This window comes from Penicillium angulare, assembly GCF_028827245.1.
Source record: "Penicillium angulare strain IBT 27051 chromosome Unknown utg000008l_segment0_segment0, whole genome shotgun sequence".
NCBI lineage: Eukaryota > Fungi > Ascomycota > Eurotiomycetes > Eurotiales > Aspergillaceae > Penicillium > Penicillium angulare.
In genome coordinates, this window is record NW_026623167.1 from 1,944,927 (window position 1) to 1,972,391 (window position 27,465).

General features: G+C 46.1%; 10 protein-coding genes across 10 annotated transcripts; 5 read left to right on the forward strand and 5 right to left on the reverse strand.

Annotated features, from left to right (window-relative positions):
- Positions 1–27: 27 nt before the first annotated feature.
- Positions 28–1,314, forward strand: N7478_011395 (rRNA-binding ribosome biosynthesis protein RPF1; the record flags this gene model as incomplete). Its single annotated transcript, XM_056927609.1, has 1 exon — positions 28–1,314. One exon carries the CDS (start codon positions 28–30, stop codon positions 1,312–1,314), a length of 1,287 nt encoding a protein of 428 aa, XP_056774657.1.
- Positions 1,315–1,847: 533 nt separating this feature from the next.
- N7478_011396 (uncharacterized protein) lies at positions 1,848–2,149 on the forward strand (the record flags this gene model as incomplete). Its single annotated transcript, XM_056927610.1, has 2 exons — positions 1,848–1,903; positions 1,924–2,149. The coding sequence occupies 2 exons, from the start codon at positions 1,848–1,850 to the stop codon at positions 2,147–2,149; spliced, it is 282 nt and encodes a 93-aa protein (XP_056774658.1).
- A 298-nt stretch (positions 2,150–2,447) lies between these two features.
- Positions 2,448–3,722, reverse strand: N7478_011397 (class I SAM-dependent methyltransferase; the record flags this gene model as incomplete). Its single annotated transcript, XM_056927611.1, has 2 exons — positions 2,448–3,492; positions 3,583–3,722. 2 exons carry the CDS (start codon positions 3,720–3,722, stop codon positions 2,448–2,450), a joined length of 1,185 nt encoding a protein of 394 aa, XP_056774659.1.
- Positions 3,723–5,556: 1,834 nt separating this feature from the next.
- N7478_011398 (uncharacterized protein) lies at positions 5,557–6,417 on the forward strand (the record flags this gene model as incomplete). The annotated part of the gene is made up of 1 exon (XM_056927612.1): positions 5,557–6,417. The coding sequence occupies one exon, from the start codon at positions 5,557–5,559 to the stop codon at positions 6,415–6,417; it is 861 nt and encodes a 286-aa protein (XP_056774660.1).
- Positions 6,418–6,823: 406 nt separating this feature from the next.
- N7478_011399 (amphiphysin-like protein RVS161) lies at positions 6,824–8,065 on the reverse strand (the record flags this gene model as incomplete). Its single annotated transcript, XM_056927613.1, has 6 exons — positions 6,824–7,277; positions 7,375–7,522; positions 7,618–7,691; positions 7,748–7,793; positions 7,909–7,959; positions 8,053–8,065. 6 exons carry the CDS (start codon positions 8,063–8,065, stop codon positions 6,824–6,826), a joined length of 786 nt encoding a protein of 261 aa, XP_056774661.1.
- A 1,840-nt stretch (positions 8,066–9,905) lies between these two features.
- Positions 9,906–11,593, reverse strand: N7478_011400 (serine/threonine protein kinase SAT4; the record flags this gene model as incomplete). The annotated part of the gene is made up of 2 exons (XM_056927614.1): positions 9,906–10,037; positions 10,109–11,593. The coding sequence occupies 2 exons, from the start codon at positions 11,591–11,593 to the stop codon at positions 9,906–9,908; spliced, it is 1,617 nt and encodes a 538-aa protein (XP_056774662.1).
- A 6,004-nt stretch (positions 11,594–17,597) lies between these two features.
- N7478_011401 (TRAPP subunit BET5) lies at positions 17,598–18,353 on the reverse strand (the record flags this gene model as incomplete). The annotated part of the gene is made up of 5 exons (XM_056927615.1): positions 17,598–17,618; positions 17,689–17,777; positions 17,853–17,998; positions 18,087–18,264; positions 18,317–18,353. The coding sequence occupies 5 exons, from the start codon at positions 18,351–18,353 to the stop codon at positions 17,598–17,600; spliced, it is 471 nt and encodes a 156-aa protein (XP_056774663.1).
- Positions 18,354–18,759: 406 nt separating this feature from the next.
- Positions 18,760–21,710, forward strand: N7478_011402 (serine/threonine-protein kinase; the record flags this gene model as incomplete). Its single annotated transcript, XM_056927616.1, has 6 exons — positions 18,760–18,863; positions 18,985–19,054; positions 19,120–19,269; positions 19,394–20,197; positions 20,251–20,388; positions 20,463–21,710. The coding sequence occupies 6 exons, from the start codon at positions 18,760–18,762 to the stop codon at positions 21,708–21,710; spliced, it is 2,514 nt and encodes an 837-aa protein (XP_056774664.1).
- A 2,275-nt stretch (positions 21,711–23,985) lies between these two features.
- Positions 23,986–24,849, reverse strand: N7478_011403 (putative AT DNA binding protein; the record flags this gene model as incomplete). The annotated part of the gene is made up of 1 exon (XM_056927617.1): positions 23,986–24,849. The coding sequence occupies one exon, from the start codon at positions 24,847–24,849 to the stop codon at positions 23,986–23,988; it is 864 nt and encodes a 287-aa protein (XP_056774665.1).
- Positions 24,850–25,084: 235 nt separating this feature from the next.
- On the forward strand, positions 25,085–25,306 carry N7478_011404 (uncharacterized protein; the record flags this gene model as incomplete). The annotated part of the gene is made up of 2 exons (XM_056927618.1): positions 25,085–25,170; positions 25,198–25,306. 2 exons carry the CDS (start codon positions 25,085–25,087, stop codon positions 25,304–25,306), a joined length of 195 nt encoding a protein of 64 aa, XP_056774666.1.
- Positions 25,307–27,465: the final 2,159 nt, after the last annotated feature.

Below are 27,465 nucleotides of genomic sequence, written 5' to 3' on the forward strand. Positions count from 1 at the left end.
ATTATCAACCTATTCAACCCAGCAATAATGGGTCTCAAAGGAAAAGGGAGACCTCCTCCCGGTATGGAGGGCGATATTAAGCCCGCCAACAAACAGCGTCGTCAGATGATGCACATCAAGCGCAAGAGAGCAAAGGATTCTGAGCGCCGAGCCGAGCGATATGGATTCAAGAGGGAAGAAGCCAAGAACCCCAAATTGCGAGAACAGCGTTTAAAAGAAAATATTCCTTTGACTTTGGACCGTAAACGAGTCTGGGATGAAGCAGACAACGATGCCGAGGAAACTGGTTTGGGTCTGAGTGTCGACGTCGAGCGTATCAAACGGGCCAAGAAGGAAGAAGAGGACGAATTGAACCGACCATTGGAGGAAGGAGAGGATGACAGCGACGCAGCAGACTCCGACAACGAGTCAGTCGACAGTATGATTGCTTCTAGCGATAGCGAGGACGAGGACGAAGAAAACGACGAAAAGAAGGACTCCGGTCGCGGACGGAAATCAACTCTTCCCACTGCTACCGAGCGTGCCACCAGCCCAACACAGTCTACAAAAAGTGTCAACTTGAACCTTGCGCCTGAAGCTCTTGCCGCCAAGTTCCCTACTCTCTTTACCTCCGAGGCTCCTCCCTCCCCGAAGATTCTGATCACAACCTCTCTCAACTCGACCCTTCACAAAGAAGCCGAAACCCTCACCGAGTTCTTCCCCAACAGTCACTATGTCAAGCGCTCAGCCCACAAATACTCGCATAAGTTCTCCATCCGTGAGATTTCCAAATTCGCCTCCAATCGCAACTACACCACTCTGCTGGTTCTCAACGAAGACCAGAAGAAACCCTGCGGTTTAACTATGGTCCACCTGCCTGTTGGCCCAACATTCCATTTCAGTATTAGCAACTGGATCGAGGGTAAACGCTTGCCTGGACACGGTCGTTCAACAGATCATTGGCCTGAGCTGATTTTGAACAACTTCCGCACACCGCTGGGTCTGTTGACCGCTCATGCATTCCGACAATTGTTCCCTCCTCAGCCAGAATTTGAGGGTAGACAGGTCGTCACTTTACACAACCAGCGTGATTACATCTTCGTTCGCCGTCATCGATACGTCTTCCGTGAGAAGCGCGAGACGGAGAAGGCTGTTGTTGGTGCGGATGGAAAGGAGATCGCAGGTGCTGAGGGTATTCGAACTGGTTTGCAAGAGCTTGGACCTCGATTTACTCTGAAGCTCCGTCGTGTGGATAAGGGTATTCAGCGCGCGAGTGGACAAGAGTGGGAATGGAAGGGAGGAATGGAGAAGGTGCGAACAAAGTTCCAGCTGTGATATGTTTATATCCGTGGACGGGTTCAAGGTCTCTTTCTATCTTTGACCTTTTTATTGCATGGGGTTTAGGAGTATTAAAATATTTGTTATTGCTGGGCATTCTACATATTTGATACATTAAATGAATACAATGTTACTAGATCCATATCTGGAAGCAATTGTAGAACTTCTAGCTAGTAGCCATGCCTAAGACGGACATCTGGGCATTAATTCTGTATTTAGATGGGAAAGATGATCTATTGTCATAGGGGAAACCAAGCTATCTAAACTATCTGACCGCTCGCGTGATCGGGCGTCCGACTGTAACTGTAATATCTGATGTGAATAAATCATCGTTTGAGGATCACCGGGCGTCAAATGTAGAGGCATTGATAAGAAGGTTTTCATCAGCGATGAACATTACGTCGACTGAAATTTTCTTGAAAGCGTGCATGACTTCGGCTTAATGCTGTTCGTGTGTCGCTGCCCATTTCCAGTTGAGAGACGAATCGTATGGCAAAAGAGTCATGCTCCACGCTAGGGCGGAATGAAGAATGTATGTCGTTCTCAATACTCCTAGGCTCTTGAGCCTTACTCGTATTCTTACGCAGTAAGCTGTAAGCTAGTAAGGGTAGATGATGATGTCCATTCTGTGTCCCGAGAAGCGGAGCTAAACAGTTATGGCAAGACTGGGAAGTGGTATAAAGTTGATTCTCTCGCTATGGGGCGAAACGTGGCTAAGTACATGAGGCAGGCTGTCAAAGAAATGGGAAGGGATCATATCAAGGGTCTTCGCCAGTCCACGTCGGTTGGGGATTACTTCAGCAAGACGAAGAAGAGACAAGAGGTTCCGTGACTTCTCATCTTGAGTGATGACTGTTATCTAACCTGCTCAGTCTCAATCTCATTGCATGTGACCTCAACTATTACTTCAATTGTGTATATCAATACTCCGAGTCAGATAAACGTGACGATCCAACTCAACTCATAGGTTGAAATATTTACAAATCGACACCAGATCAATGCAATGCAATGCAACCCCTTCGCTATAAACAAAGACCCAAACCACTGGCATGCATATGGTACAAAAAACATTTTAACTCCATCCATCCCATGGTATCTCCGAATCCGAGGTATCAAACTTCTTCTTCTTCTCATCCTTCCTCTTCGTCATCTTCCTCCTCCTCATATTCGTCCTCATCATCTTCTTCTTCTTCCTCCCCAATAGACATCTCATTCAAAAGTCTAACTTTAGCCATTGTCCTAGCCATAACCTGTCCCCTCCGCTGCGCATAAGTATTGGGTTTCTGCGCCGTAACAATGCGCACCCTCGCCGTTATCTTCTTCGCAGCAAGAACCTCCTCCTGCACTTTCTCACAAAGGTCTCTCGCCCCGGAAACAGTATACCCCGCCAAGCGAGTTAACTGACGCAACGCATGAGCTTCCAACCCCTCCAACAACGCAATGAGAGCCATTTTACCCAGTGTTTTCTCATGAATATCCTCCGGCCAAAGACCAATCGGAAATGTCCGCTCGATAACATTTACATCGACGAATCCTGCTGTTTCAAAAGCTTCTCTTTCGAGATGTTGTAGGTCTCGCGGACATCCAGATGTATGTCCTGATGTACGAAGGGCAGATGCGTATATCTGTAGATAAGGCGTTTCATCATCTCCCCCCGTTTCAACGGTTATGGTATCACCGCCTGGATCTGTATCTGCTACTTCGATAAATCCGCCCGGTTTCAGATGAGACATTGCCTGATGGTATATAGCGTGCCAATCATTGAATGCACCAGAAAGACCACGGATATGAATCAGATCAAAGGGTTCATGGTATGTCCATTCGGATTGGGCGTCTGCGAGTTGGAAGTCGACGTTTGGGAGGGAGACGTGGGCAATGCCTGAGTCAAAGACGCCGAGATCTGATGCGATGATTGTCGCGTTTGGGTATTCGGCGCTCATTTCGATAGCCCAGTCTCCTGGGCCAGTGCCGATGTCTAGGATACGGGGAGAGTCGGTTGTGAATGGGGCTAGGGTTAGACGGCCTTCTTGGAGGATCAGGTAAATCTGGTGGACAATGTTGAGGCGGGTGAGTTCTGTTTCGTCGTTTGGCATGAAATAGGACTCGTCGCAGTATCGGCGGCCATTTTCTTCGATGCGGGGGAGGGTTTGGTATGAGTAGGAGCGGGTTGATTTTCTATTTATGAGTTAGTTAGTGGATTGGTTCTCTTTCCCTTGTGACTATGGTGTATTGTGTAGTCTATGCATGCATGAATGAAATACTCACATTGATTCTCCGTCAGAGTATAGATCTGATCCTGATTCCGACCCTGGCTCTGGCTCCGAACTTCCAACTTCAAGCACTGGGGGGTCTCGAGGACTAGAAGGGCCGGGGTCCTCCTCTGGCTGTTTGGCTGTATCGTCCATGACATGACGGGACCGAAATAGAGAAGGAAATAGTGGGAATTAAGTGAATAGAAATTAGAAATTATAGAAGGTGGGACATTTGAAGTAAGAAAGACCCCACGGTCCTGAGCCTGAGGATTAAGCTAGATTGGAGAAAAGGAAAAAGAGCCAGAAAGGAGGGCGTAAATACGACATTAGAAATACATTTACTTAAGACAAAAAAAATTAAAATAACGAGCAAGAAACTTTGCCAACGGGATATAGTGGAGTTAAGGAGGGGGTACGTCAATGCCCCGAACAACTAATCAAAGGGAAAAAGTGACCCGACAATCAGGATGCAAGTGGATGAAGCTCCCGCAAAACCCGACAGTTTGGAAAGCTGACAAGCCACCGGTGGGGTCACGGTCTACAGGGAATCAGGACTTAATGGTGTATTAGGGTGCAGAAGAGAGAAGTACATAGTGTGCGAGTGTGTGGAAGTGTGGCATACTTTGTGGGTAACTGAGTGTATGGAAACATGCACCTATCCTAAAATTAAGGGGAACTGGATTCTGGATGGTTTGGAGAATTGGAGAGGCGTTGGTGCAATTCATAACCTAATTTTGAAAGGAGAACAGATTTTGACAGCTGAAGTGGAGCTTCAGGGGTCTGATCGTGGGAAAAAGAAGTCGTGAAGTATATTCGGATATGTACTTGAGCTTGCCATTAAGTGAAGTTATACTATAAAAATGAAGATAATATAGTCTATACTACAAATCTGTAGTATATGTAGTATATATAGGATATACAGGGTTAGTATAAACTAAACCCATCAACATGGGCGAGATGGACCCAAATTCACGGGAGACATGGGTTAGGGTGACCGACCCGACACTCTGGTTACTAGTACGCTCCGTGGTATAAACTGGAGTTGGTGACACTAGAAGTATCAGTACAAAGTATGTCCCTCGCAAATAAAGTTGAATTAATTACTCTCTTCTCGGTTTTGTCCCCGCGATATTTCTTTCTCAACTGGGCACCTCGGACATTGCACGATCCGAATTAATCTCCACTATCACTGCACACAGCCAGGTTTTCAGCCGAGCAGGTCCGAAAGGAAATCACAATGGATCCGGATTATGGATCCCTCTTCTCTGAACCCCCTTAATGAGATGAGTAGCACGGGTCATGTATGACAAGTATCAAGTACGTATATACTATGTAAAGTATAAAGTTGAAACTATTCTATTCTACCTTGTAGTACCATACAACTAAACCAAGTATGTAACTTAACTAGTAGTTAGTAGTGTGCCTTACCCTACAGTTAGGACTACTTAGGGGTATAGGTTAGTCTCAAGTCAAGTCCAGTATTCGATTATTCAGTCGGAAATTATTTCCCTAATTCGTATTTTGTCAAATCTCCAGCTTAGACTCCAGCTTGACTGAGCATTCATTCCCCTTCTCGGTTGTGTTCTTCCAAGTCACGAGACGATCACCCGTTCCTGATCCACATGCAAACATGCAAACATGCAAACATGCAAACCACCGCGGGATTCAACCCGTGCAAGACATTACCTGTCATTCATTCACCTAGTAGCTTCTAGATCTACATCTCTTCCACTCGCTCGGGTTTTATTTTATTTTATTTTATTTTTATTTTGCTTTTTCCCTTTCGCATTGCCCTTTTCATCTTTCGGGCTCGAGCCTCCAACACGATCGCACATCGTAAATCGCACCTCATCCCAAATCTACACATCACATTTGGATCAAATCAAATCTCACCGGCCTAAACACGCACAAATTAAAACGCGCCCTCCTGATACAACACCCCACACTCCATAATATCACTAGGGACAGGACAGGACAGGACAGTAAAATGCAACCTCCCATCGCCTCAGCAGCCAAAACACAACCAACCCGTCTCCTCTTCATAGCCTCAATAGGCAACCAGGCTCCCTACCGCAGAACAAGACATAGCGCAGGCCACCTCCTCCTCGACGAATTAGCGCCCCGTCTCCGCGCGAACTGGTCCCAAAATAACACCAACATCGGCGTCGGCGTCTCAGGGGCTGAGATAGCTGAAGTAAGCCACAGTCAAAGCCACTTGCCGATCGGCGCATACTACACAACATGGTATAGCCCCAGCTACATGAATGAGTCGGGGCCGAAACTCGTGCGCCAATTATCAAAATGGCTTGGGAGACAGGATGAGGTTGTTGCGCGGGGAACTGCACTTCCTTCTAAGGCTGAGTCTTGGTTAGAGGGATTAGTTCCTTCTTCGAACTCGGCTGGGAATGGAAAGGGATACCCTGCTACTCTTGTTATTCTGCATGATGAGCTTGAGGCGCCGTTGGGGAAGATTAGGATTAAGAGGGGTGGACCTGAGAGTGCTAGTTTGCGTGGACACCGAGGATTGATTAGTGTTTTGGAGAGTCTGAGGGGGAAAGGGATGTATGCTCATGGTTCGAAAGTTAGTTCGAATCCGGGTCGGGATCAGGCACAGACACAGAAGAAGGGTGGAAAAGAATCTATTGTGCCAAGGGATCTTTCTATTCTACGAGTTGGGATTGGGATTGGGAGGCCGGATAGTCGGGCGAAGAATGCGGTTGCGGATTATGTTTTGACGGAGATGGATGCTGCGGAGGTTGATGCTGTGCATCAGACTGTTGCTCCGGTTATGGGGATTTTGGAGGAGGAATTATTTTGGAATGGGCAGGAGTCGACTAAGAAGAAATGAGCCTGAGCCTAAGCTTGGGCGTGAGTTTTGTACAGTATACCCTTGATATTGGAGGGTCGGTTAGACGGAGCATGTCTGATCTTGATAGAGCTTCTGTTGTATTATAGCTAGAGGGTTTGCATGGATAGAGCGTATTTGATACCCCATAAGCATCTGCATCTGACAAGCGATGCATCGAATGAACTCCTTTTTCACCATAGAAACAGACATGAAAATGGGAAACTGGATCATCCAGTTTGATCATGTACAACATTAAAGGCTGGAAAGAACATAACAAGAAAAGAGATGAAAGAAAATCATCCGGAAAGCCTCGAGATATATCTACTCGAAAGCAAAAGAAGAAGAGAAGAAGTAGAAAGGAAAAAAGAAACCCATATTATGCACCATTGATCCCAGCAACTGTTCATTAAACAGTTCCCGCAATACTTAAATCGCGAATCTCCTGCAACACTTCCTCAACCCGATTATCCAAATCACCACGAGCATATTGATCTCTCGTCTCCGCATCAAGATACTGCTGCACCTGCGCCATTCGCGAATACGCCTCCGCACAAAACCTCAACTGGATCTTAACAAGTGCCTCAAAGCTTGGATCGAGATACGGAACACGGAGATCAATAAGCTGCGGCAGCTCGGTGAATAGCTGCTCGTTCAACTGCTCGTATGCCTGTTTGGCGATTTCGGCTTCACGCTCTGTACGCGGTAGCTTTGTAGCGTCCTTATCGGGCTTTTCGACGAGCTTCTTTACCTTTGCGCGCATGGCGTCGTAATCGAGGAGTTTGTGATTGCGCTTCTTGATACATTCGTTTACATCGGGGAAGTATGCACAGAAGCGGGAGATGGGGTCGAGGACGGTGGTTCTGATCTGTTAGCTTTTTTTCACTTAAACTGTCTTGTGTTTTCTCTCTCTTTCTCTTCGTGGTTGAGGAATGGATGGATAGTTATTGGATGTCATACCGGTATGGTCCATCTAAAGCCTTGATCGTCTCGGCATCCAGATCCTCAACAGCTTGCTTATAGCTACGGCTCACACCGTCCTTAGTTCCGGCATCTCCGTAGAAGGCATCGATAGTCTCAGCAATACGCATTTGCGATGCAGTCATCGCTACACACCAGTCAGCACCACTATCCTCTCATTACCCCCGCAGAAGGGAAGAAACTGCGACTGGCTTTTCAGGACCCGGAAACATGATAACCCACCTCGCAACGAATCCAGATATCCCTTTGCCTCCTTTTGCAGCCGATTGGCCGCCGTCTCCATAGTTCGGTATCGTCTGCTTATTATTAATCCCCGAAGTCGCGGAGTAGATTATCCTTTCAGTTGGCGTACCGTTCTTCAATCTCATAGTCGCGATCGTTTGTCCTTTCCACATGTCCTGTAACAAGAATAAGTGTTAGCTATCTTATCTATTCATCTTGTTACGATTGGGCATCGCATCGCAGCTCGTTGCGGGGTAAGGTAGGTGGTAAGTTGGTAGGTAAAGGACATACCAGTCTTCATCATCACCTGCGTAGTAGCACGGTTGACATTCTTTTTGAAGCCTATAGTCCATATTAGTATATGTCATTGTTCGAGTCGAGTGTCGATCCTATTTCTATCCGAGACCCAGCCCGGCGGGGATCAGATTTGCGTACCTGCCCAAGACATATTGGCGACTTTGGAAATGAGGGGGAGTCGAAAAAATGCGGGGTGTATGGATGGGAGGATATGTAATTGTAATGTGTTATGTTATGCGTGGAGTCAAGTCGGTTCAGCAATGCAAGCTGGAGCTTCGTTCTGGGTTTGGTTTCTGGTCCAGTCCAGTTGTAGAGGAGTAACCAAGTCCTGAGTCTGCCCGACTGTGGCGGTGCGGGTGGTTGGTTATGTAAGATTTCCGGATGCGGCTACGTCACTACGAGGTTATGGGAAATAAAAATCGAAGCTGAGAAATTGGGGTGTTTGATATGTTTGATATGTTTGATTATGAGATTACAGTGTAGAAGGGATTATAATGAGTCATCTGGTCATCACCTATGTTGCTAGCCCTATAAGTGGAATATGGTGCCTTGTAGAACCTGGCCAGCCTGGAGGTAGGTAGTGTAGCCGGAGCTGGGCAATACAAGGCTGAAGGATTACATACAGAGCCACAGAGAGGAATGCAGATGCCTAAGACTTAAATGCGCCAAGATCACTAGTTGAAAAATATGAGGAGTCTTCATGAACTGAAATACTGGTATATGCAGAATTGAAAAGTCAAATTTTTAAAAAAGAGAAAGTGATTTCTCTTGGAATTGAGCGAAGCGAAACACCACCTACAGCTAGGCTCTCCTTATTGCATCAGAACTGATAAGGGAATGTCGATCATTCCTGAATAGATTGGGGTCGGGGCCGAAATGATGAAAGTGTTGGACTTTTCTTACGATTATAAAATTACAGTCTGGAGGTTAAGTCACCTCGTTAATCATGGACAATTATTCTAGTGGAAAACCCTGATATTGAGATTTAGTCCACATGGCTGTAAACAGGTAATACGGCCCGATTCTTACAAACCGGAAGTGCCTCGGAAGGAAACCGTCCCCTTGTAATTTGCGCGGACTCGGAACCTGTCGTGGCTGTGGATCTATGGGGCTGGCGGCACGAGCATCTGTAACCTGATGTCATTTCCGCATTTGGTAGACAAACAGCAACTGTAATTTATGGCTGGGTAGGGTAATATTCCAGGATTGGGAAGCCATGAGATGAAACAATTGAATTGAATCTCGTGAGACTATGTACAGAGTACAGTATAGTATGTACGAAATTGTCCGAATGACAACTTGAACGACTGGGAGGAAAGAAAAGAGAAAAGAGAACAGCAGAAAAAGCAGACATCCTCGTGGCATCGACTGGGTCGGTCATAAGAGATTACCTAGGCAATCTTGGTTCTCGACACCAAACGAGCGTCATCATATATAACAGTACAAGAAGCACAAAACCAACCAAATCCACCCAAAGCGAAAACGCCATCGCATCACATCGTATGCCCATAGGTATTTGCGAAATCCATAAAGCAACATTAGAACCCTTGCAGAAAAATGGAAAAAAAAAGACCGTGACCCCAAGAAAACGAGAAAAAGGAAAAGAGAGGTATTGGAAAGAGAAGGTCATGAGTTTTCGTTCAATTTAACGTGGGAAGAGGAACATGACATCCAAAGGAAAAGCTAATAGACGAAACATGGGCTGAAAAAGTAAATAGATATAACGATGCGCCGTTTAAAATGACCGAAAGAACAAAGGGCCCCCTTTCTATAGGAGCATTCAAAGGACTATTGCCTCCTTTTTCTTGGACGGGTCTAAGACAAAATATGAAAAGAAAAGAAAGAAGATGACCACCCTCGGATGCTCGTGTAGAGAGGGAGAAGTGTACATCATGAATCAAAACACCCCGCCCCTCCGAGTTCGAGTTCCAAAAGAATCATCATCGTCATAATCAGAATCAGTGTTGAAGGTTTACCCGAAACCAACTGAATTAGAAACCTTCCTCGCCTGCCTTGCACAGTTTGATTTGCCGCACCCACTCAGACTTGAGAACTTGTGAGGCATTGATACGGCGAGAGGGGTTCGGGTCGAGAATGGAGTAGATCACGTTGCGACAGCGAGCCTAAATAGATGATTATTAGAATGACAATCTCTTAAAAATAAAAATAAAATCTTCAGTAAAGGCATGCTTACCCGGTGTAGCGTCTCAATGGGCGCATAACCATCCTCATGTTTCCGTCCCTCCAGATATCGTTGATAAAACTCATCTTCGTCCTTGCGAGCAACGCGCCAGAGATGACGTCCAGTACGCATAGCCATATAAATGACTCCGGTAGCCCACAAGTCGACGGCTCGGGGATCGAATTCCCTCTCGGTATATTCTTCGGGAGCGATGTAAGGGGCGGATCCACAGAGTCCCGCTGTCATATGCGCTTCTTTTTCCCATGCCATTCGGAAGCATTCGCCGTTACCGAAATCAGTAATCTTGAGGGCACCGTGGGTGGTCAATAGCAGATTTTCAGGCTTGAGATCACGGTGAGCGACACCCATCTCATGCATGTATTCCACACCCCGCATGAGCTGCTTGAAGAAACAGTCTGCTTCGGCGACTTCGAGTTTTCCAGCCGCAAGTACTAATGTGTAAAGATCGCCACCGGCACAGTATTCCATAACTTCGCAGTAATCACCCTTCGCATCTTGCAAAAGATCGAGTGTGTGAATCACGTTCGGGTGGCGGAGAGACGAAGAGATGCAGAATTCCGAAGTGAGGCGTTTCTGGTATTTCTTGGTGGTTTCTTGAGGACGGCGGCGGAACTCCTTCACGGCGTAGAGCTGTTCTCCCTTTGAGTCTGCGGGATCGACCTTATGCGAGATGCGGACAATACCAAATGCACCACGACCGACGATCTCTTGGCATTTCCCGTATTTGTCAACTAGAGATGCAGTTGCATTGGGCCCGCCCTTCTTATCGGCGGCCAGCTTATCTCGCTCGGTTTTAAACTGGTCGATCCAAGTCGACATGAGGGAAAGTTGTGTCTCGTCCACCTGGTCATCGCCCTTCTTTCGTCCTGCGCCGAGCATATCACGGAGCAAAGTGGTCAGTTTTTCCTGGCGTCTGGCACTTCGGAGGTTATGGGAGTGATTTCCTAGGGCTTCGGCAAGAATTTCGAAACGCTTCAGCGGGGGAACACCATCTTTCTGTTCCTTTGCAGTACCGGTCTTCTTCTTTGTTGGTTGACTGTCGATGGGCTCATTCTTGAGAGAGGGTTGGCGGGAAGGAGTTTGGGAGGGAGGTCTGGAGTTTGCTCGTGATGACGCTACTGAGGTCGTTTTGTCTTTGGTACTGAATGGAGGGTGAACACTGTCTAGGCTGCTGTCGGATAGATCACGGTGGGCGTCATGATCTTTAACGGTACTGAGAGTCGGGGTTTGTTTGCCAGTGGCAGAGAACATGCGAGAAATGCGACTAGCCATATTGGGTTTTTGTGGTTTCGTGGCGGGGGAGGATACCGATGAGGGGAGAATGTGGGCATCTCCATTTGCCGCGGACAGATTCATGCCCGCTAGGGCGCGTGTTACCGCAGGGTCTCCATCCCGAGGGTCATGTGAATGTTGAGAGTTCGCGGTTGAGGAGACGGCAGACGGAACAGGCGATGCTGGAGGCGGAGTCTTGTGCATTGGATTTTGATGATCAGGAGAAGTATAAAAAGAAATTGAAGTCGGATCAGTCACAAATCACGATCGTCCCCAGGTGGGTATAGGGAGACGAGCTGAGCTCGCACGCGGCAAAGCTGCGCAAAACTGCAGACTCAGATAAATAGTTTCAAAGATTCGTTTCCTTGAAGAAGGAAAAGAAAAAAAGAAGAAGAGAGGTGAGGTTGAGCGGCGAGAAAAAAAGGGAAATTGGATGCCTGAATTTGCAGCCTCAGGCAGGAAACGTGACGCCAGTGACTCGCGTTAAAATGCGATCGGAAAACGCTTGGATCAAGACGTAAGTATGAGATGAGATCGTTGAAAGCAGGTCACAGCAGCGCTGGAGCCAAAGCTGGCCCTTGGGGGTAAATGTCACATATAAGAAAATAAGTAAGAGGACTTGAAGGAGCACACAAAAAAAAAAGCGGGCTAAAAAATATAAAGGGAAAAAAGCTGAGAGGGAAAAAACGGGCAGAGATGAGGGATAAAATTGGCGATACTACGGGAGAGGGAGGGCACTCGGTTGAAATACCAGACGGTTCTGCGGTTCTGGCGTATGGGGCTTACGGGTCTTGTACACGGGGTAAAACCAAACCTGTAGCCTGCACCAGACTGTGATCCACTGGGATTATTAAGACTGATTCTAGCAGGTCCTTTCTCGTTCTTACTCGAGTAACGATAATAATTCTAATTTGGCGTTCCGAAAAAAAAGCGGAAAAGGGAATTTTTTTCAAAAAAAAAAATACTAAAAATGAAAATGAAAATAAAATAAAATCAAATAATTCGAAAAATGGAAATAAAAAATATGGAGATGAATTCTCGAGGGCTGTATGGATGGAGTACACAACCCGTATTGTGGGTGTATTTACCGCGTAACTAATCATAACTCAGCCCATGTCAGATCAAACGACTGGAATTCCATGGGGGCTTTTTGTTGATGACCAATACGATATTATAATTAGTTAGTCTTTTTGCTTAGAATTAGATGCCAGGTGATATTATCAAAAGTTTCATATCAGTCATATCCGTAAATGCTGAGAAACTTACCATACTGAGGTTAAGCATTCAGTTATTCTTCAAAGGGCCCCCAGATGGTTGCAGTAACATCATGCAATGCCCTGGTACAACTGCCCGTACAGCTGGTACATTCCCGGTACCGAGTACCACGAGTGGCGCATGCCCTCCTGCCCTACTGTGTAGAAAGGTAGATTTCTCTAGTTCACGGTACTTTCGTCGACTTTCTGCATATCCTATACCTTAGCCTTGGAGTTCTTAGTGTCTCTTATATTGCGGGTTTCCAAGGTGAGTGATTTTTGTTTTGTTTTTTTTTTGTTTTTTCCAATTTTATATTTTATTCCCACAAACCGGCTCTGCTAACTATAGTGGGCTCGAAGATCCCTGGTACCGGTGCTGGATCTTCCCTCTTCCGTGTTGCAACTACATAGGTACTAGCATTAGGAAGAAAGATTAAGCAATCTGCGAGGTCGGCCAGGTTTGCCCATGTTCGCCATGTTCGCCAGGCTCTCCACGCCCTAAACACAATCACCAGGCCGATCCGCCCCGATGACGTCCCCCTCCTTGATTTCTACTGTGTACAAGTAAAATACAAAATGGGAAGTGGGAAACCCACGTAATTGAATCCCCAGTGACGTCGAAAGTTGCTGAATTGTACAGTAGATAGAAAGAGGGGGACAAAAATAATCCTACTATTCGAAATAAAATGAAATAAAATAAAATAAAATCCATAAATTGAAAACTAAAATCTAAAGAGTAAATATGCATACAGTGCATGTTGGCTATCCTAGGCGTCCCTTCTACCCTCTATGAGTGGCTGACTTTGTCTTTTTTGAGTGTGTTTCTAATGGTAAGGTTGAGGCGAGTGAGGCTGTGCATGGCGTCTGCACGACGAACCCACTAGCATTTGATTCGATTGCGGCCCCGCACCAGCAGCAAGAGCCGATGTGCTGGGTGCATTGTGTGGCGCTCGCATGGCCACTTGTTACTTGCGAGGGAGGACAGGTCCCCGAGCAAGGTGATCCAGTAAACTAGCAAATGTGTAAGTTGAGAGGTCCTTCCCCTCCCCGAGCAAGCCATCTCCCCCGCGGAATACTGGGTATTTTGTTGTCTAAGCGCTCTCCTCGTTCTGCCCCACCTCGAGACTTGTACGGGGTATGTGAAACTACGTAGGAGTCCGTGTAGAAGTTAAATGGAAATACTGGGACTCTGAGAGAGACCACTCCCAGTCTATACACGAGAACATAGACATGTTTTCTCATATTTTACTGTAGTATAGATACTCCTAGTATCTAACCAACTCTCTTATAGCTTCATATTTGCCCCCAACTATAGATAGGATGATGATATACAGTGAAGATAAAAGCCAAGACTCGCCCCTCCATCTGTAACCAATATAATCCATGTAAATTTCCCACTGATCATCTATGATCATCCACAATCCATGTCCTCTTACTTTTCACCCCGCGAATCATCCGAAAGCACCGCAAGTAAATTAAACTCCGCTTTTCGCCAAAAAGGAACACAAATCCACCACTGGCACAGGCACAATCCCACAACTGGATGGATGATCTCTACGACGTAATGGAATGGGGTGTTTTAAAAGCATGCGCATCTCCCCATCGGGATGCTCACAGCGTGGGGTCCCTGTGCGATGGAGTCATCCGTCAACCCGGACAAAGTGTATCCGTCAGCGGAAGCTGTCTCAGTAGCGTCATCCGGGCTGAATGACGGCATCTCGTGTTGGGAGTCCAGTCCACGCTGACCCTGACGCCAAAAACACAATGAGCAACAAACATACTACAGTTCTGTCCAACCAGCTGTTGTAGATGCGAGATAAAGCAAAACAGGAGAGGAGATGCATGCTGTAAACGCAAAGACCATGTGAGTGATATTTCGGAGCCTATTAGGATAGCACGGGTGGTTTACGATTGATCTACATTCGTACAGTAGTTGCGCTTGGCCGTTTATTGTTGCTTTTGTGGTGAATTTGGGATTGAATTCTATTTACCTTTTATAGTTAGAAAGGAAGGAAGGAATAAAGACAAGTAATGTCCATACATGGATCCATACATCCACATCCACTTTAAATACTTAATACTGGTAACTCCGGAGTACGGAGACTTTATACAGTATTGGTGAGTGGGGTGCAATGCGGGTAAAACGAAGCTAAACAGTCTAATGTGCGAACAAGCTCCCCCTCCGATTTCAGGCCGAGGTCATGTTTGGCCTACATTGCCTGGTGCTCCGTATTCGAATATCCTAGTGTCCCGCTAGAGAAGCCAGGTTAATCTTAAAGAATATACAGTATTACTCCAAGTAGGTCTCAGGCTTATGGTAGACGGCGGAACCCAGATATCTCAACCTCGGTTCTGTTCTCTTTCGGCAACCGAGAAATAGACCTAAGTAGAGGGGCCACATGCGAACAGAACAGAAAAGGGTGAACCAGTAGAGAAACAGAAAGGGAATCTCTCAAAGACTCGGAACAGACTACGAGGCATTTTTCTCGCGCCAATCGGAGGGATCGTCCCCCAAACAAAGAGGGGCTATCCGCCTCTCATCTCCGTGGGAACTACAGTAGCCCCATACATTATTAGTATTACCCAACAGTTTGCATTTGCATTGATCTTATCCACTTGTCTACCTTCATCTTACATAGCTTGAGAGCTGTGGGTGTCTACAAGAGATAGCTGTCTACTTTTCAAGTAGTACTAAAACCATCCCACCAAAAAATTCACATCTAGTCAATTTACCAAGCATTCCCCCTCTCCCTGGTAGATTCCCGATTAAACTTGAAAAAGCAATTTCCGATCTTCACAAGCCGTGCTCGTAGCAGGAGACTTTTGCACACGACAGCCCCTACAGACCCCACCATCCACAAGCGCGGGTGACTTTCAATAGAAATCAAGCCCCTCCGAAATGGAAGCGTTCCACTGGTCCCGAGCATGTACCCGATCCAAAGCATACTAAGCATACTCTGACCGCCAGTTTGGAAGATGGGGTTAGAACGACACAAGAGAGAAAAAGACTGGAAATAGAAAACCAAAACATGTTTTTCTTTTTTCTTTTTCTTTCTTTTTTTTTTCACTTAGTATATTTTACTTGTTTCCTTTCAATGTCATTCTCCTTAAACGAGTAAATGAGGGGATGGTTGCACTTGGGCCGTCTGCTATGTACATCTGCTCCGTCCACACATCTACACTTAGGTATACTGTAGAGATAGATACTGGTTAAACAAATGCCTCATTATTCAATTGAACAATCTATCCAATAACATATCAGGCCAAGAAAGAGATTATCAATGAAAACGAGATCAAAAGAAGCAAAGATAGATACAAAGAGAAAAAGAAAAGAAAAAGGTAACTAAGTAAAAAAGCAAAATGAACTCCGTCGCACACAAGGTACAGTATGTCAATCACCGGATCCGTGCAGATTGGCGTCGGGATGGTCCGAGATACCAGTGGACTCTGGACGGGACAGTGGAGGAAAGTCTCTACCTTGGAGACAAGCTTGAATAGCTTTGCTTCTCCCTCGAATTGAGCTGAGCTCGACATGCATGCATGTGTGGCCGTGCTTCTTTGTTTTGCTTTTTTTTTAATTAGGATACCCGAGCATTACATCTTGGCATTGCATGTTTTTAATTCTATAACATGAGATTCCAAGGTCGGTATGAAGCTAGTCAGATCGTCTAGTTTGATACTGAATACTATTCTGAAGGATTGATGTATACATCATGTACAGTATGACCGTGTCATCCTCGTAAAGTTTAAGGGCGCAAAGAGGGGCAATTCCTCTGCAGGAATGGAATAGGATAATAATATCATATCATATAAGCTCCTAGAAACAATATAATGTACAGTAATACCATTATACCGAATCACCCCAGGATGAATCCCATGCATTAGTAGACCTGGTTATAACAAGACATAACATAGCCTTTGGCCTAGACCATTCCAAGACTCTGACTCTACTTAATAGCCTCGGACGGACAAGTGTCGGTGACAACTCATACAGATACACTGGCATTGGGCATTCATTGAAATTTGAAGTTAGGAAATTTGTTGCATATTCTCTCAATCTTCCAAATCACAAATTACCAGTCATCTGCGTTGAAATCTCACCATGTGCCTCTTCAGGGGACACTGATAGCTGTGAATTCGGGCGTGCATGGGCCACGACGGCCCGGATCCAAGGGAATCTGCTTTATTTTTCTTGGCAGATAGCAATTGGGTGTACTTGGTCCTATCGATTGGTCGCCTCGGGAGGGATTGACGCTGCGGCTATCTGCATGCTGTAATTTCCTATGGTAACAGTCCTGGAGTGATTATTATCGGGAGAACGGGAAGAGAAAGATGAAAGGGTTCCGAGGAAGTCCTGCAGCTCCAAAGATATAGTCCGAAAAAACTTCCTACTTCGATAAGAACAATGTTTATCATATAGGATTATCTGATTTTGTTTTGTTTTGGGTATAAGTGCTCGCCATTGTGGTGGTTGGCATTGACTTTGGAATATTATTGTACCAAGATAGGCTCTATTGGCCCCCTGTTTATCTCTGCTGGCCCATTCGCAACTCCCTTTCACCCTTATTCCTTGGCTATACAATAGCCAGCTATTTCTTCCCTGTGGACCTGTGCGGGCTGACCGTAGCCGGCCGAGTATTGGCGCGTGCGCGCCACGTGGGACACCGGGCGCATCCAGTGGAAGCCACGATAATGGGAAAGAGGCGGTATGAGTTCTTGGGATTGGGGATATGCCGCCCGTGCAGGTACCCATATAATCCCATCAAGGGTGTTCAGGATTACGGTGTGAGGTGTCGTTGTTATCGTTCAGGGGGTTGGTTCGTCAGCTCTTCCGTGAATGACGGAGGAGAATCGGTAGTCGGCCATTTCATAAAGCTGCCGTAAGTGAGTAGATTCCTCCTACCCCAAGCATTGATCTAGCAAGCTTGAAACTGCTTATCAGGGAGATCGCTGGATCACGCTAGAACACTAGTCTGCTAGCAGATCAGAAAACAAGTCAACAAAAAAAGGGCGATATAGTGATGTATAAAAAAAGATATTACATACCACAAATTGTTCGAGGGATTCTTCGAACAACTCGTTATTCACACCTACGCCGCCGGGGTGTTCGACTGGAGATAATGGGTTTTTGACCACTGATAACAGAAAGCTCAAGTCAGAATGAATGCGATAATGCGCCTGTTGATCTTGATGGGATGGAGTTCACGAACCGTATTCCACAAACAGGTTGATATATATCTGCTGCAGGGCGATGCGCATGCTTGGGCTTTTGAGGTCCGTCAACATAACGAATTTGATATTGGTTGGGGTTTCGTAGTAGTGCAGCTTGTACTGATTGGTCGTGTATGAAACGAAGCTATTCCGATCGGGCGTACATGTCAACACTCTGGAGCTCAGTCTCGCCCGTCAGGGGTGGGCGTGGCCCTTGAAGAAATAGGTCTTACTTGTCTTCCTCGCCTCCAAGCTTGCGCACCATATTGCGCAGCGAAAACACCGTACCGAAGACTAACTTTGCATCGTCATCGCTCGCCCGTACTGTTTGTCCGAGCCCAGCTTGGGTCTGGGGTTTCCCGCCTATGGAGGTCGGGCGCGGAAGCCAGCGGCGCTTGTAGATACATTCCGCTAGATTGCCTTAGCAGATTATCTCGTTGCGATTCATCAGAGGAGTACATACCGTGGCGGTCGAAGATGTAAAAAGAAAAGACAGTCATTATTGCGGACCTTGAAGTGGATAGAGAGTATTAGGCCAACGGGGAATTTGTTGATGTTCAGGGGACCCGGGGGCGGTGAAGCTTCAAGGTAGATCCGATGATTAACAGCAAAACGACGTTGCCTGAGACTTCGGACGCTGCTCTAGTCTTAGTGTCACCAAATTTAGGGCTGGATGACCGACTGCGCATAGAGTAGCGCCTTCTCTGATCATCCCTGCATGTCAAACACGTTAATCTAGAAGAAAACAAACTTTCTCGTAAGGCTGACAGCGCCTAGCCTACATCACACGTTATCTCGACCCCCGCTCTTCTCTCCCCTCTTCTACCCCACACACACTGCCCTTTTACGCAAACGCCTCTATTTTTTTTTTCTCAAGCCATTTTCGCAATATCATATGTCCCCTCAATGAATGAACACCTCGAGACTCCAGGCCAGGTCTCTGCGGAACCTGGGCTGGAATCACCAGGTGATGAGTCGGGAGACCCACGACCACCTCCGACCCGAGTTGAGTAAGCTCCGAACGAACGCCAGAAGAAACATGGGGAAAAAAGAAAAATATAAGAAAACAAAAAAGGACCATTGTTTCACAAGTCGCCATAGATGTCTGACTCAAATTCTTGTGTAATCTAGTTCCGCCGCGTCTTACGAAAGTCTTGACCGACATCGACGAAGAAACCCCAGATCCAGGCGTCCAGTGAAGGTGGGTAGATTATGGTGACTTTTGGTACATGGCAGACTCGACAAGACTGATCATGTTGTAATTAGGAAACACTGGACGCCCGTTCCCAATATACGACGAGCCAAGACGATGGCGCCGCTGAGCATCACATCAATCAATACATAATTAAGCAAGAGATTGGACGAGGATCTTTCGGCGCTGTCCATTTGGCGGCGGATCAATATGGGAATGAATTTGTATGATGTTACCCGTTCTGAATCCCATGGGCAATGAGCAAGAGAACTTGCAATCGTGATCTTGAAGTGTGAATTGATTGCAGAAGAATGGTGGCTAACCATGTGCGCAAATATCGTATAATAGGCAGTGAAAGAGTTTTCCAAATCCCGATTGAAGAAACGCGCACAATCGCATATGTTGCGACGACCTCGAGGGCCTCGACGACATGGCACTGGATTGAACTTACCCAATTCACCATTGCATAGACATCCGTCTGAGGACGATAGCGAGACTGCCAAAAACCCACTCTATCTGATTAAGGAGGAGATTGCGATCATGAAGAAACTCAACCACAACAATCTGGTATCGTTGATTGAGGTGTTGGATGACCCGACCGAAGACTCCCTATACATGGTCATGGAAATGTGCAAGAAGGGCGTGGTCATGAAAGTCGGCTTAGAGGAACAAGCTGACCCTTATGATGACGATCAATGTCGATGTTGGTTTCGCGATCTGATTCTAGGGATCGAATATCTGCATGCGCAAGGGATTGTGCACCGTGATATTAAACCAGACAATTGTCTTGTGACCAACGACGGTGTGCTGAAAGTAGTGGATTTTGGCGTTTCGGAAATGTTTGCAAAGGATTCAGATATGTTCACGGCCAAGTCGGCTGGCTCACCTGCATTCCTTCCGCCAGAGCTATGTGTTGTGAGACATGGCGATGTGTCAGGGAAAGCGACTGACATCTGGTCTATGGGTGTTACCCTTTATTGTCTCCGGTATGGCAAGTTGCCTTTCGAGAAGGCGAGTATTTTCGAGTTGTATGAGAGTATCAGGAACGATCAAGTGAAATGCGATGATGAGCACGATGAACGTTTCGAGGATTTGATCAATCGTCTTTTGGAAAAGGATCCGGCAAAACGAATCACTATGCCTCAGTTAAGGGTAAGTCTTGTCAATATTGCAATGCCTTGGACCGTTCTGATTTCATTGTTCAGGAACACTCGTGGGTGACTAGGGATGAAACCGATCCTCTTTTGTCTGAAGAAGAAAACACAGCTCATAATGTCGAGCCGCCAACCGAGGCCGAAATGAATGCCGCTATTACCAAAAGCATAAGCCATGTCATGACGCTGGTAAGTTTCTAGAATTAGTCTCAAGATGGCTTCCCCCCCCCCCCCGGGGTTCTTTTTACTAACCCAGTTTGTAGATGAAAGCCGTCAGGAACTTTAAACAGCTAGTCGACCCGAACAAAGGAGCTCCAATTATGCAAAGTATTCTGGGTGAAGATATTGAAGCCCACTTTGTTGAGCCACCTATGGAGATGGACGCCGATGATGATTTCCCATCGGTTGGACTTCAAGAACATACTCCCTCAAATCAGGGACCGGTTGGCGGTGGCCTCCGCAAGATCTTGGGGAAACATCCTTTGTTGTCGTCGGAATCACAAGACCATCGAAGCAGCTCACGGAACAGTGAGTCAGCGAGCTTTTCGTCCTTGCCAACTCAGTCTCCTGGTGGTAGCAAACGACTGAGTGGAGTCTTTGAGCCAGAAAGGAAAGACTCGGGGTCAATTCATAATGGGAGGTCCCCGGGTAAGCCTGATTTCGGACATGAAGCATATTCACATTCTCAGTCTGGATCGCCGCTGCCATTATCACGAGCCAGTTCAGCAACTACCAAGCGTAGCATTGAAGGAACTCGTGGCCATGCTAGGGATCCACTAGAGGATGAATTCACATTCCTCCATATCGGCCCGTCAACATATACAGGCTCTTCACAGGAACCCACTGATCTCAACATCGGGAGGGATCCCGCACCTCTAGTTGCCGAGCCAGAGAGTATGGACGAAGATCTATATCAGGACTCAGCGATCGAACCCGTGCACATGGTTAGCGAATCTCCCGGTGCTGCCGAATTCGACATTTATGAAACAGCTTATCGGAACGAGCTCGAGCGCATCAATTCCTCCAGCTCCAATCGCACATTCCCCGGTCCAAGCCCAAAGGTCTTCTTAACACGCCGAATCGAAAACAAAGATGATGTGATGCATTTCGCCAAAGATAAAGCAATTGACCTGCAAACCGGGACTAAAAGATTCTTCTCCTCGCCAGCGCTCAGCCCAGGAGGCAAAAACAGCCCAGCCTCAGCATTTAGTGCGGCTGTAAGCTTGCTTCGCAACCAGATCGAACAGAAGAAAGAAGCCGGAGACTCGGAGCCATTGCAGTCACAACAAGATCAAGATCAAGTAGTAGAGGATAAGCCTAAGCCTACTCCTACTGAGCGCCGGCCTTCTAATCCACCTGCCTCGACAATTCGACCACAATCTATTCCAGGTCCGGAATCTTCATCTCTCGAAGCAACAGGTGTGCCTGTCACGGAAACTTCTACTGGTGAAGACTCCAGAGCTCAACTGCGAAAAATTCTCAGTCGTGCGCATGGAAAGCTCACTGAATGAGATCATCATTTTCAATTTCAACAAGGTAAGAAGATGGCTGACAAGGAACGAGCTGGAGCCACCCGTGATATGATAACTTGTTCGATATTCTGGTTGCCTGAAAGTTTCATTTCCATTCCTGCCCCTCTACTTTTTCCTTTTCTATTTCTTTGTCTTTTTATTTCTTTTTCTATTTCTTCTTCCCTGTATTTTCGCGTTTCCTGTAAACTTGCATCTGCATATCTCCTCGATCTGGTCTAGCGCATTAACCAGTTCAGTTCAGTTCGCATGGCTGTACAAATTCATGAATCAATTTCGCAGGACTTATCCTCTTTGCATATACTCCAGTATCACAAATAGATATTAGTTCTCCCAGTTCTAATAAATAAACCGCCTCTACAGTCTCATAATGAATACAAATTTTAAGACTCAGACTGCAGTAGATCGGAGCCCCGTTCATCGTCGAGTTTTGCTTCGACTTTCCCCACGCTATGTATGATCTATCAAATTCAGCGAGATGCATACACGTACATGAGAGTTGGCGCTTATTGGTGTTTGTATATTTGATCCACTGACCATGGTTACACGATGTTCTTGATTTTCTGTCTGTTTCTTGTTCTACGTTCGTATTGATTCTTGTCTGTCTGTAAGGGGTGTGGCTGTGCGGAGTACAGGGTTGATTTCCAAGAAGATGAGGGTACGGATGGGATAGTACGTACTTGTGGATTTGGATATGAACGTGGTACTTATATTTGTATTGAGTTATATCTAGTGATTTCGTAGTGTCTATATTAGATAGTCCGAGTCCAGAGTACATGACCACATAGAGCCTGGTATACTTAGTACCCACCAGCGATTCCTACTGTGTACAATGCAAAGAAACCAAAAGCCACAAACTTGGAACAAGTTTATATTTGATATATATCATGACAATATCTACATATTTCTAAGTATTTGATCAGAATAATCATTGAATAGATTGTATGGATGAAAGAGCAAAGCTCGGCTGTACATTAAATATCAATCCATATCTTACAAGCGTCATGATAGACGACATAACCAGAAGAAAGAAGAAAGAAGAAGAAGAAAACCAAAACCAAAAAACGCGAGCAAAAAAGTTGATCTGTATCATGAGCCCTCGGGTAGGGCGCGAAATCGTGGATCCAGGTAGTATGTAGGATCAGAACGAAAAGCAGAAACATAGTGCATGTGCTGATCGTCAGCATGAGGTAAGGTTTGAGTCATTAGATAATACAAGACGAGCAGATCGGTAGAATGTAATATGATCAGTGACCAAATCGGACCAAGGAAGGGAAGATATGAGAAGCAGATAGAAAAAAGAGGAAGAAAAGAAGAAAGAAAAGGCTCAAGGCTATAGCTGTCGCCTCGCCATGGAAGACACAAGACATTCGTAGAAGCATGTCACATCACGCTAGACTGGCAGCAAGAATCAGAAGAAGAAAAGGGCATGAATCAGCTAGAAGCAGATTTGCAGTTGCAGAGAGCAGAAGTGAAATAGAAGAAGTAAGTCAGCCTAGCTGGGCTGAAGCATAGGCAATAACATAGACAGATAGATGCAGAGCATTCGCATTTGCGTTAGCATTTAATTTACCTGACATTAATCGTTTTGATCGTTGAAAGTCTGAGGTTGCATTGCAAGCGGAAGAAGCCGTAATCTTCATCGAACGTGGATCATGGACACATTTGCAGGATAAGTGGTGCGAGGGGAGATCAGGACCGCAAGAAAAATTGAAAGAGAGTGTCGTAGTCGTAGTGGGGTTCAAGGTTCAAGGTCCAAGGTCCAAGGTTCAAGGTTGGAAAGAATGAACTCAGTTGTTACGGAATGAACGAACGTAACGCAAAGGACGAGGTTGAGGTTGAGAAATCGAATCTCGTATATTGAGTCGTCAAATCGAATCGCTGAGAGCAGAGGGCAGAGGGCAAAACGCTAACGCAGCAGACACAAAAACGCAAACAGGCGCAATATGAACGCTTTCTATTGTTCATCATTGGATTCATGGGAGCGTGGCTGGGCGGGTAACCCGGAGTTGCGAAATTCAGAAATGTCAATGAAGGATGGACAGTTTGGAGGGAGGATGGGGAGGTAGGTGGTGAGGTTTTGTTTTGAAGGGCGAAGTACGGCGAGGCTTTCTCGTGGCCTTTTTTGGTGTTCTTTTTTTGTGTATATTTTCTTTTCTTTTTCTTTCTTGATCTCTTTCTTGTCAATGTAGTTGAGAATTTGAACACGGGACTACTCATAGACAAGAATACGGCTTAACCGAGGTACAAGATTGAGCTATCGAGGTTTTTCGCCTGGCGTGGTACTTGCTCGTGGCTCGGAGAAAGGACCTTGAGGTGTCGGATCCCCTCTACTTGTCACTGAGTCTCGACGACCGCTATCTGGAGAGAATCGATCTGGTGGGATAGCACTGAACGAGCCGCGTTCGCCGGGATTACTATTGAATCTAGGAATTGAATCCGGAGGACCAAGTTGAAGAGCATGCGGAGAGGGTAGCGGGTGGTTCATCTGATGGCCCATCTCCTGTGGACGAGGTAATTCTCGTAAATTAGGTCCCATCGCGCGTCCAGGCATATCACGACGTTCATCCATATTACCCAGTGGTAAACTCGGCGCAGGCGCTAAAGGCCGACCTGCAGAGGGATCATATGGAATAGAATTTGAACTATGCCCATGTAATGGGTGCGCGATACTGCCGTGGACATGTGCATAAGAAGTAATTGGAAGGGCGCGAGAATTGTTAGGCGATGAGATTTTCAGTCGTCCGGAACCAGACCTTCGAGGAGGTGGATAGGTCTCGCCGCGAGCTTCGGCGGCAGCTTTTCGTCGTTCGGTCTCTGCTTTACTTGGACGTCCTCGTTTCCGAGGAGGTTCGCCATGAGCACCATCTAGTCGTGGAGAGAGCTGAGCGGATGCGCCACTTTCACTGCTGTACGAGGCGACACTGGCTGGGGGTCTCGGTTGAATGGCGCGCGGTTTATCGGAGGCGTACAGCGGTCGTTTGCGCAGGTTGGGATCGACGGGCGGTGCAGAGGCCCGAGTCATATCGGGGCGAGGCATTTGAATGGTGGCGGGCACAACTGGTGCTGTGGCCGGCGCAGCAGGCGCAGCCGGTGGATATGGTTGGAAATGGGCTTGCATAGTATCGAAAGCTATTCTGCATGAATTCACGGAGCGACCTGATGAGTTGATTAGAGGGGAGATCATAAGCGAGATTGATTGCCATTGAGCCGATATTTTCATATATATAAAAAAAAATTGATATTCAAAAAAATATCAACAAAATAGAAATTGGCCGGAGAAGGCGGGTGTGGAGGGGTGTGTGGTTGATAGTACCTGGCGGGAGAGGAATATCCCCCCAACTGGGTTGGATATGATGTTCATGGATGAGGCGAACCAGAAGGCTAGATGGGATGCCAGCTTTCTTGAGGATCTCAGTGAGCAAGAAATACTAATGAGCACGTTAGTTATGTGTTTTTTTTTAAGCAGCTACCTGGAACTTACTCTCTCCTCCTCGGTCCATGGCCTATCAGGTGGATTCGACATATCCCATGGAAGCGAACGAGGTGAAGGAATTGAGACCGTGAAAAAAGGATAGGAGCCACAGTAAATAGCAGTGCAATCGCAATATTAGAAAGAACGACAATTAAACAACCTCCCAGCTAAATCAAGAATTCAATCGGAGCGAATGGCGGGTCCAGGAAGAAAAAGGGAAAAAATAGAAAAAAATAATAAAGAAAAAAAAGCACCACCAATTTCTTATTCTCAATAGAATCGTGTACACGAATTGTGCAGACTTAGAGTCAAGAAGCACCAAAGGAAAGAATCATAAAAATGAAGGGGGGAAAAAAAAAAAAAAAAAAAAAAAGGACGAAAAAGATTGAATTCTTATGTGGCCATCCTCCCACGAGGCAGGCAGAAGACAAAAAGATGAAAAAAGAGGGACAGAGAGGGACAGAGAAAGAAGAAATGGAGGCTTTACAGCCAGTGGAAATGGGGAGAGAGAAGTAAAAGACAAGTTCGTATGGAATTCCCGGCTGAGAATTGGTCCTGGGGACTTGAACAGCCGGGATCGCGCAGGAGACAGCGCGCGTTGGACCGGGAAAGCTGCAGGGACTATGACTGTTTGGGGGATCACTGGCAGTGGATGAGATCGTGTAAAGTGTAATTCAATATCCAGTAATTTCTTGGACACTTGGACCTCGGGGGGTTAGAGGAGCTCCCAGAATCTTGGTTTGTCTGTATGATGATGTTCCGGTGGAGGTGATGTGGTGTCGTTCGTGGAGAATTATATATAGAACGATTTTCACCCAAACAAGCAACTCAATGGATCCAGGAATGGTGAAATGGGCCAATATTAAATTAGGAAATGAGAAAAAGGAAAAAAGAAGAAAAAAGAAATCAAATGACTAGAGGGAGAGAATAAAAAGGAGATGGTTTGCCAGTTGCAGGGCGCTGCAGGTTGCAGGTTACAAGTTACGGGATACAGGGGAGACGTGCAAGGTGAGTGGCTCGCGGAAGGAGCGACCCAGCACGGAGTGGGTGTCGGTGGGCAGGAGTGGGCAGGAGTGGGGATCGATGGAGCCCGGGGCAGTTTCAGGTGTTCTGGAAGAGTTCGAAACAGGGGATTATTATTACCTATTACCTATTACCTGTATTAAGGATTATTATAATATTATTATTATTATTGGAATAAGGAATAAGGAATAAGGATAAGGATTAGGATTAGGATTAGGATTAGGGATGAAAAGAATTTGTTCATATTTTATTTACATTAATTCCATAGATCTACTTTTTCCTGGAATCTTCCGATGTTAACCAATTCTAACGGTATTATTATTATCAGAAATACTATTTATTATTATATGCCAAAGTACGATCGAGGGGTTGCAGGAGTGGGGTCAATCTTTTTTTTTGCTCTTTCCTCCGAATCCATAGTCATGGGAGGATATACTGTAGAATAAAATAATAATAATAATAAACAAATAGAATACTCAACAATTGTAAATCTTGATCCATCTTTTAACAACTCCCAATCAATCAGACTAACAGTTCATCTGTTTCATCTGCTCATCGGCTCATCATCACTGCATGTACTATGTACCCCTGGAATCATGCAAATCATCATGAATAGGGGCCAAAACAGAAACTCTGTAACATAAACTCTGTCGTAGAAACTCTCACAGAAAACGGTTGGCCCTGGCAGTTCCAGAGCCAAGGGACATCCTGCGGGAAGCAAGTGCTTTTCCCGACGAAACCGTGGTCGCAATGCCCCGGGCCCGCTGATAGGTGCTGATAGGTGGCGCGGGGCCCGGGACTTTGGATCATGACTTAGTTGAAGCTAATCATCCACAACAGTCCACAGCAGTCCACAGTATTCAGAGTAGAGATGGGATTAGAATTAGAATATTATATAGTTTCCGGGAATCAATATTCAGAGTAAGAATTATTCTATATCTATATCTATATTCCAAGTATCCTAATTTACACCTCTATCCTTCCAGGTTCTTCCAGGTTCCAAGGTTAATAGTCCTACTGTACGCCCCACTAGTCCACTGTCCACTCCGATCTAAACTTCGCTGTGCAGTGAGCCTTTCCTTCTTGAGGCTATAGTTTGAGCCTAGAGCCGTTCGCTGTCCGCATAGAAACACATGGAACTGGCCTCGTGCATAATAATCCCCCAAAGTACGGAGTCGTCTCCTTCCTCCGCCGATCCCCTTTACAGGATTACAGAAAGAAAAGAAATTATAAAACATA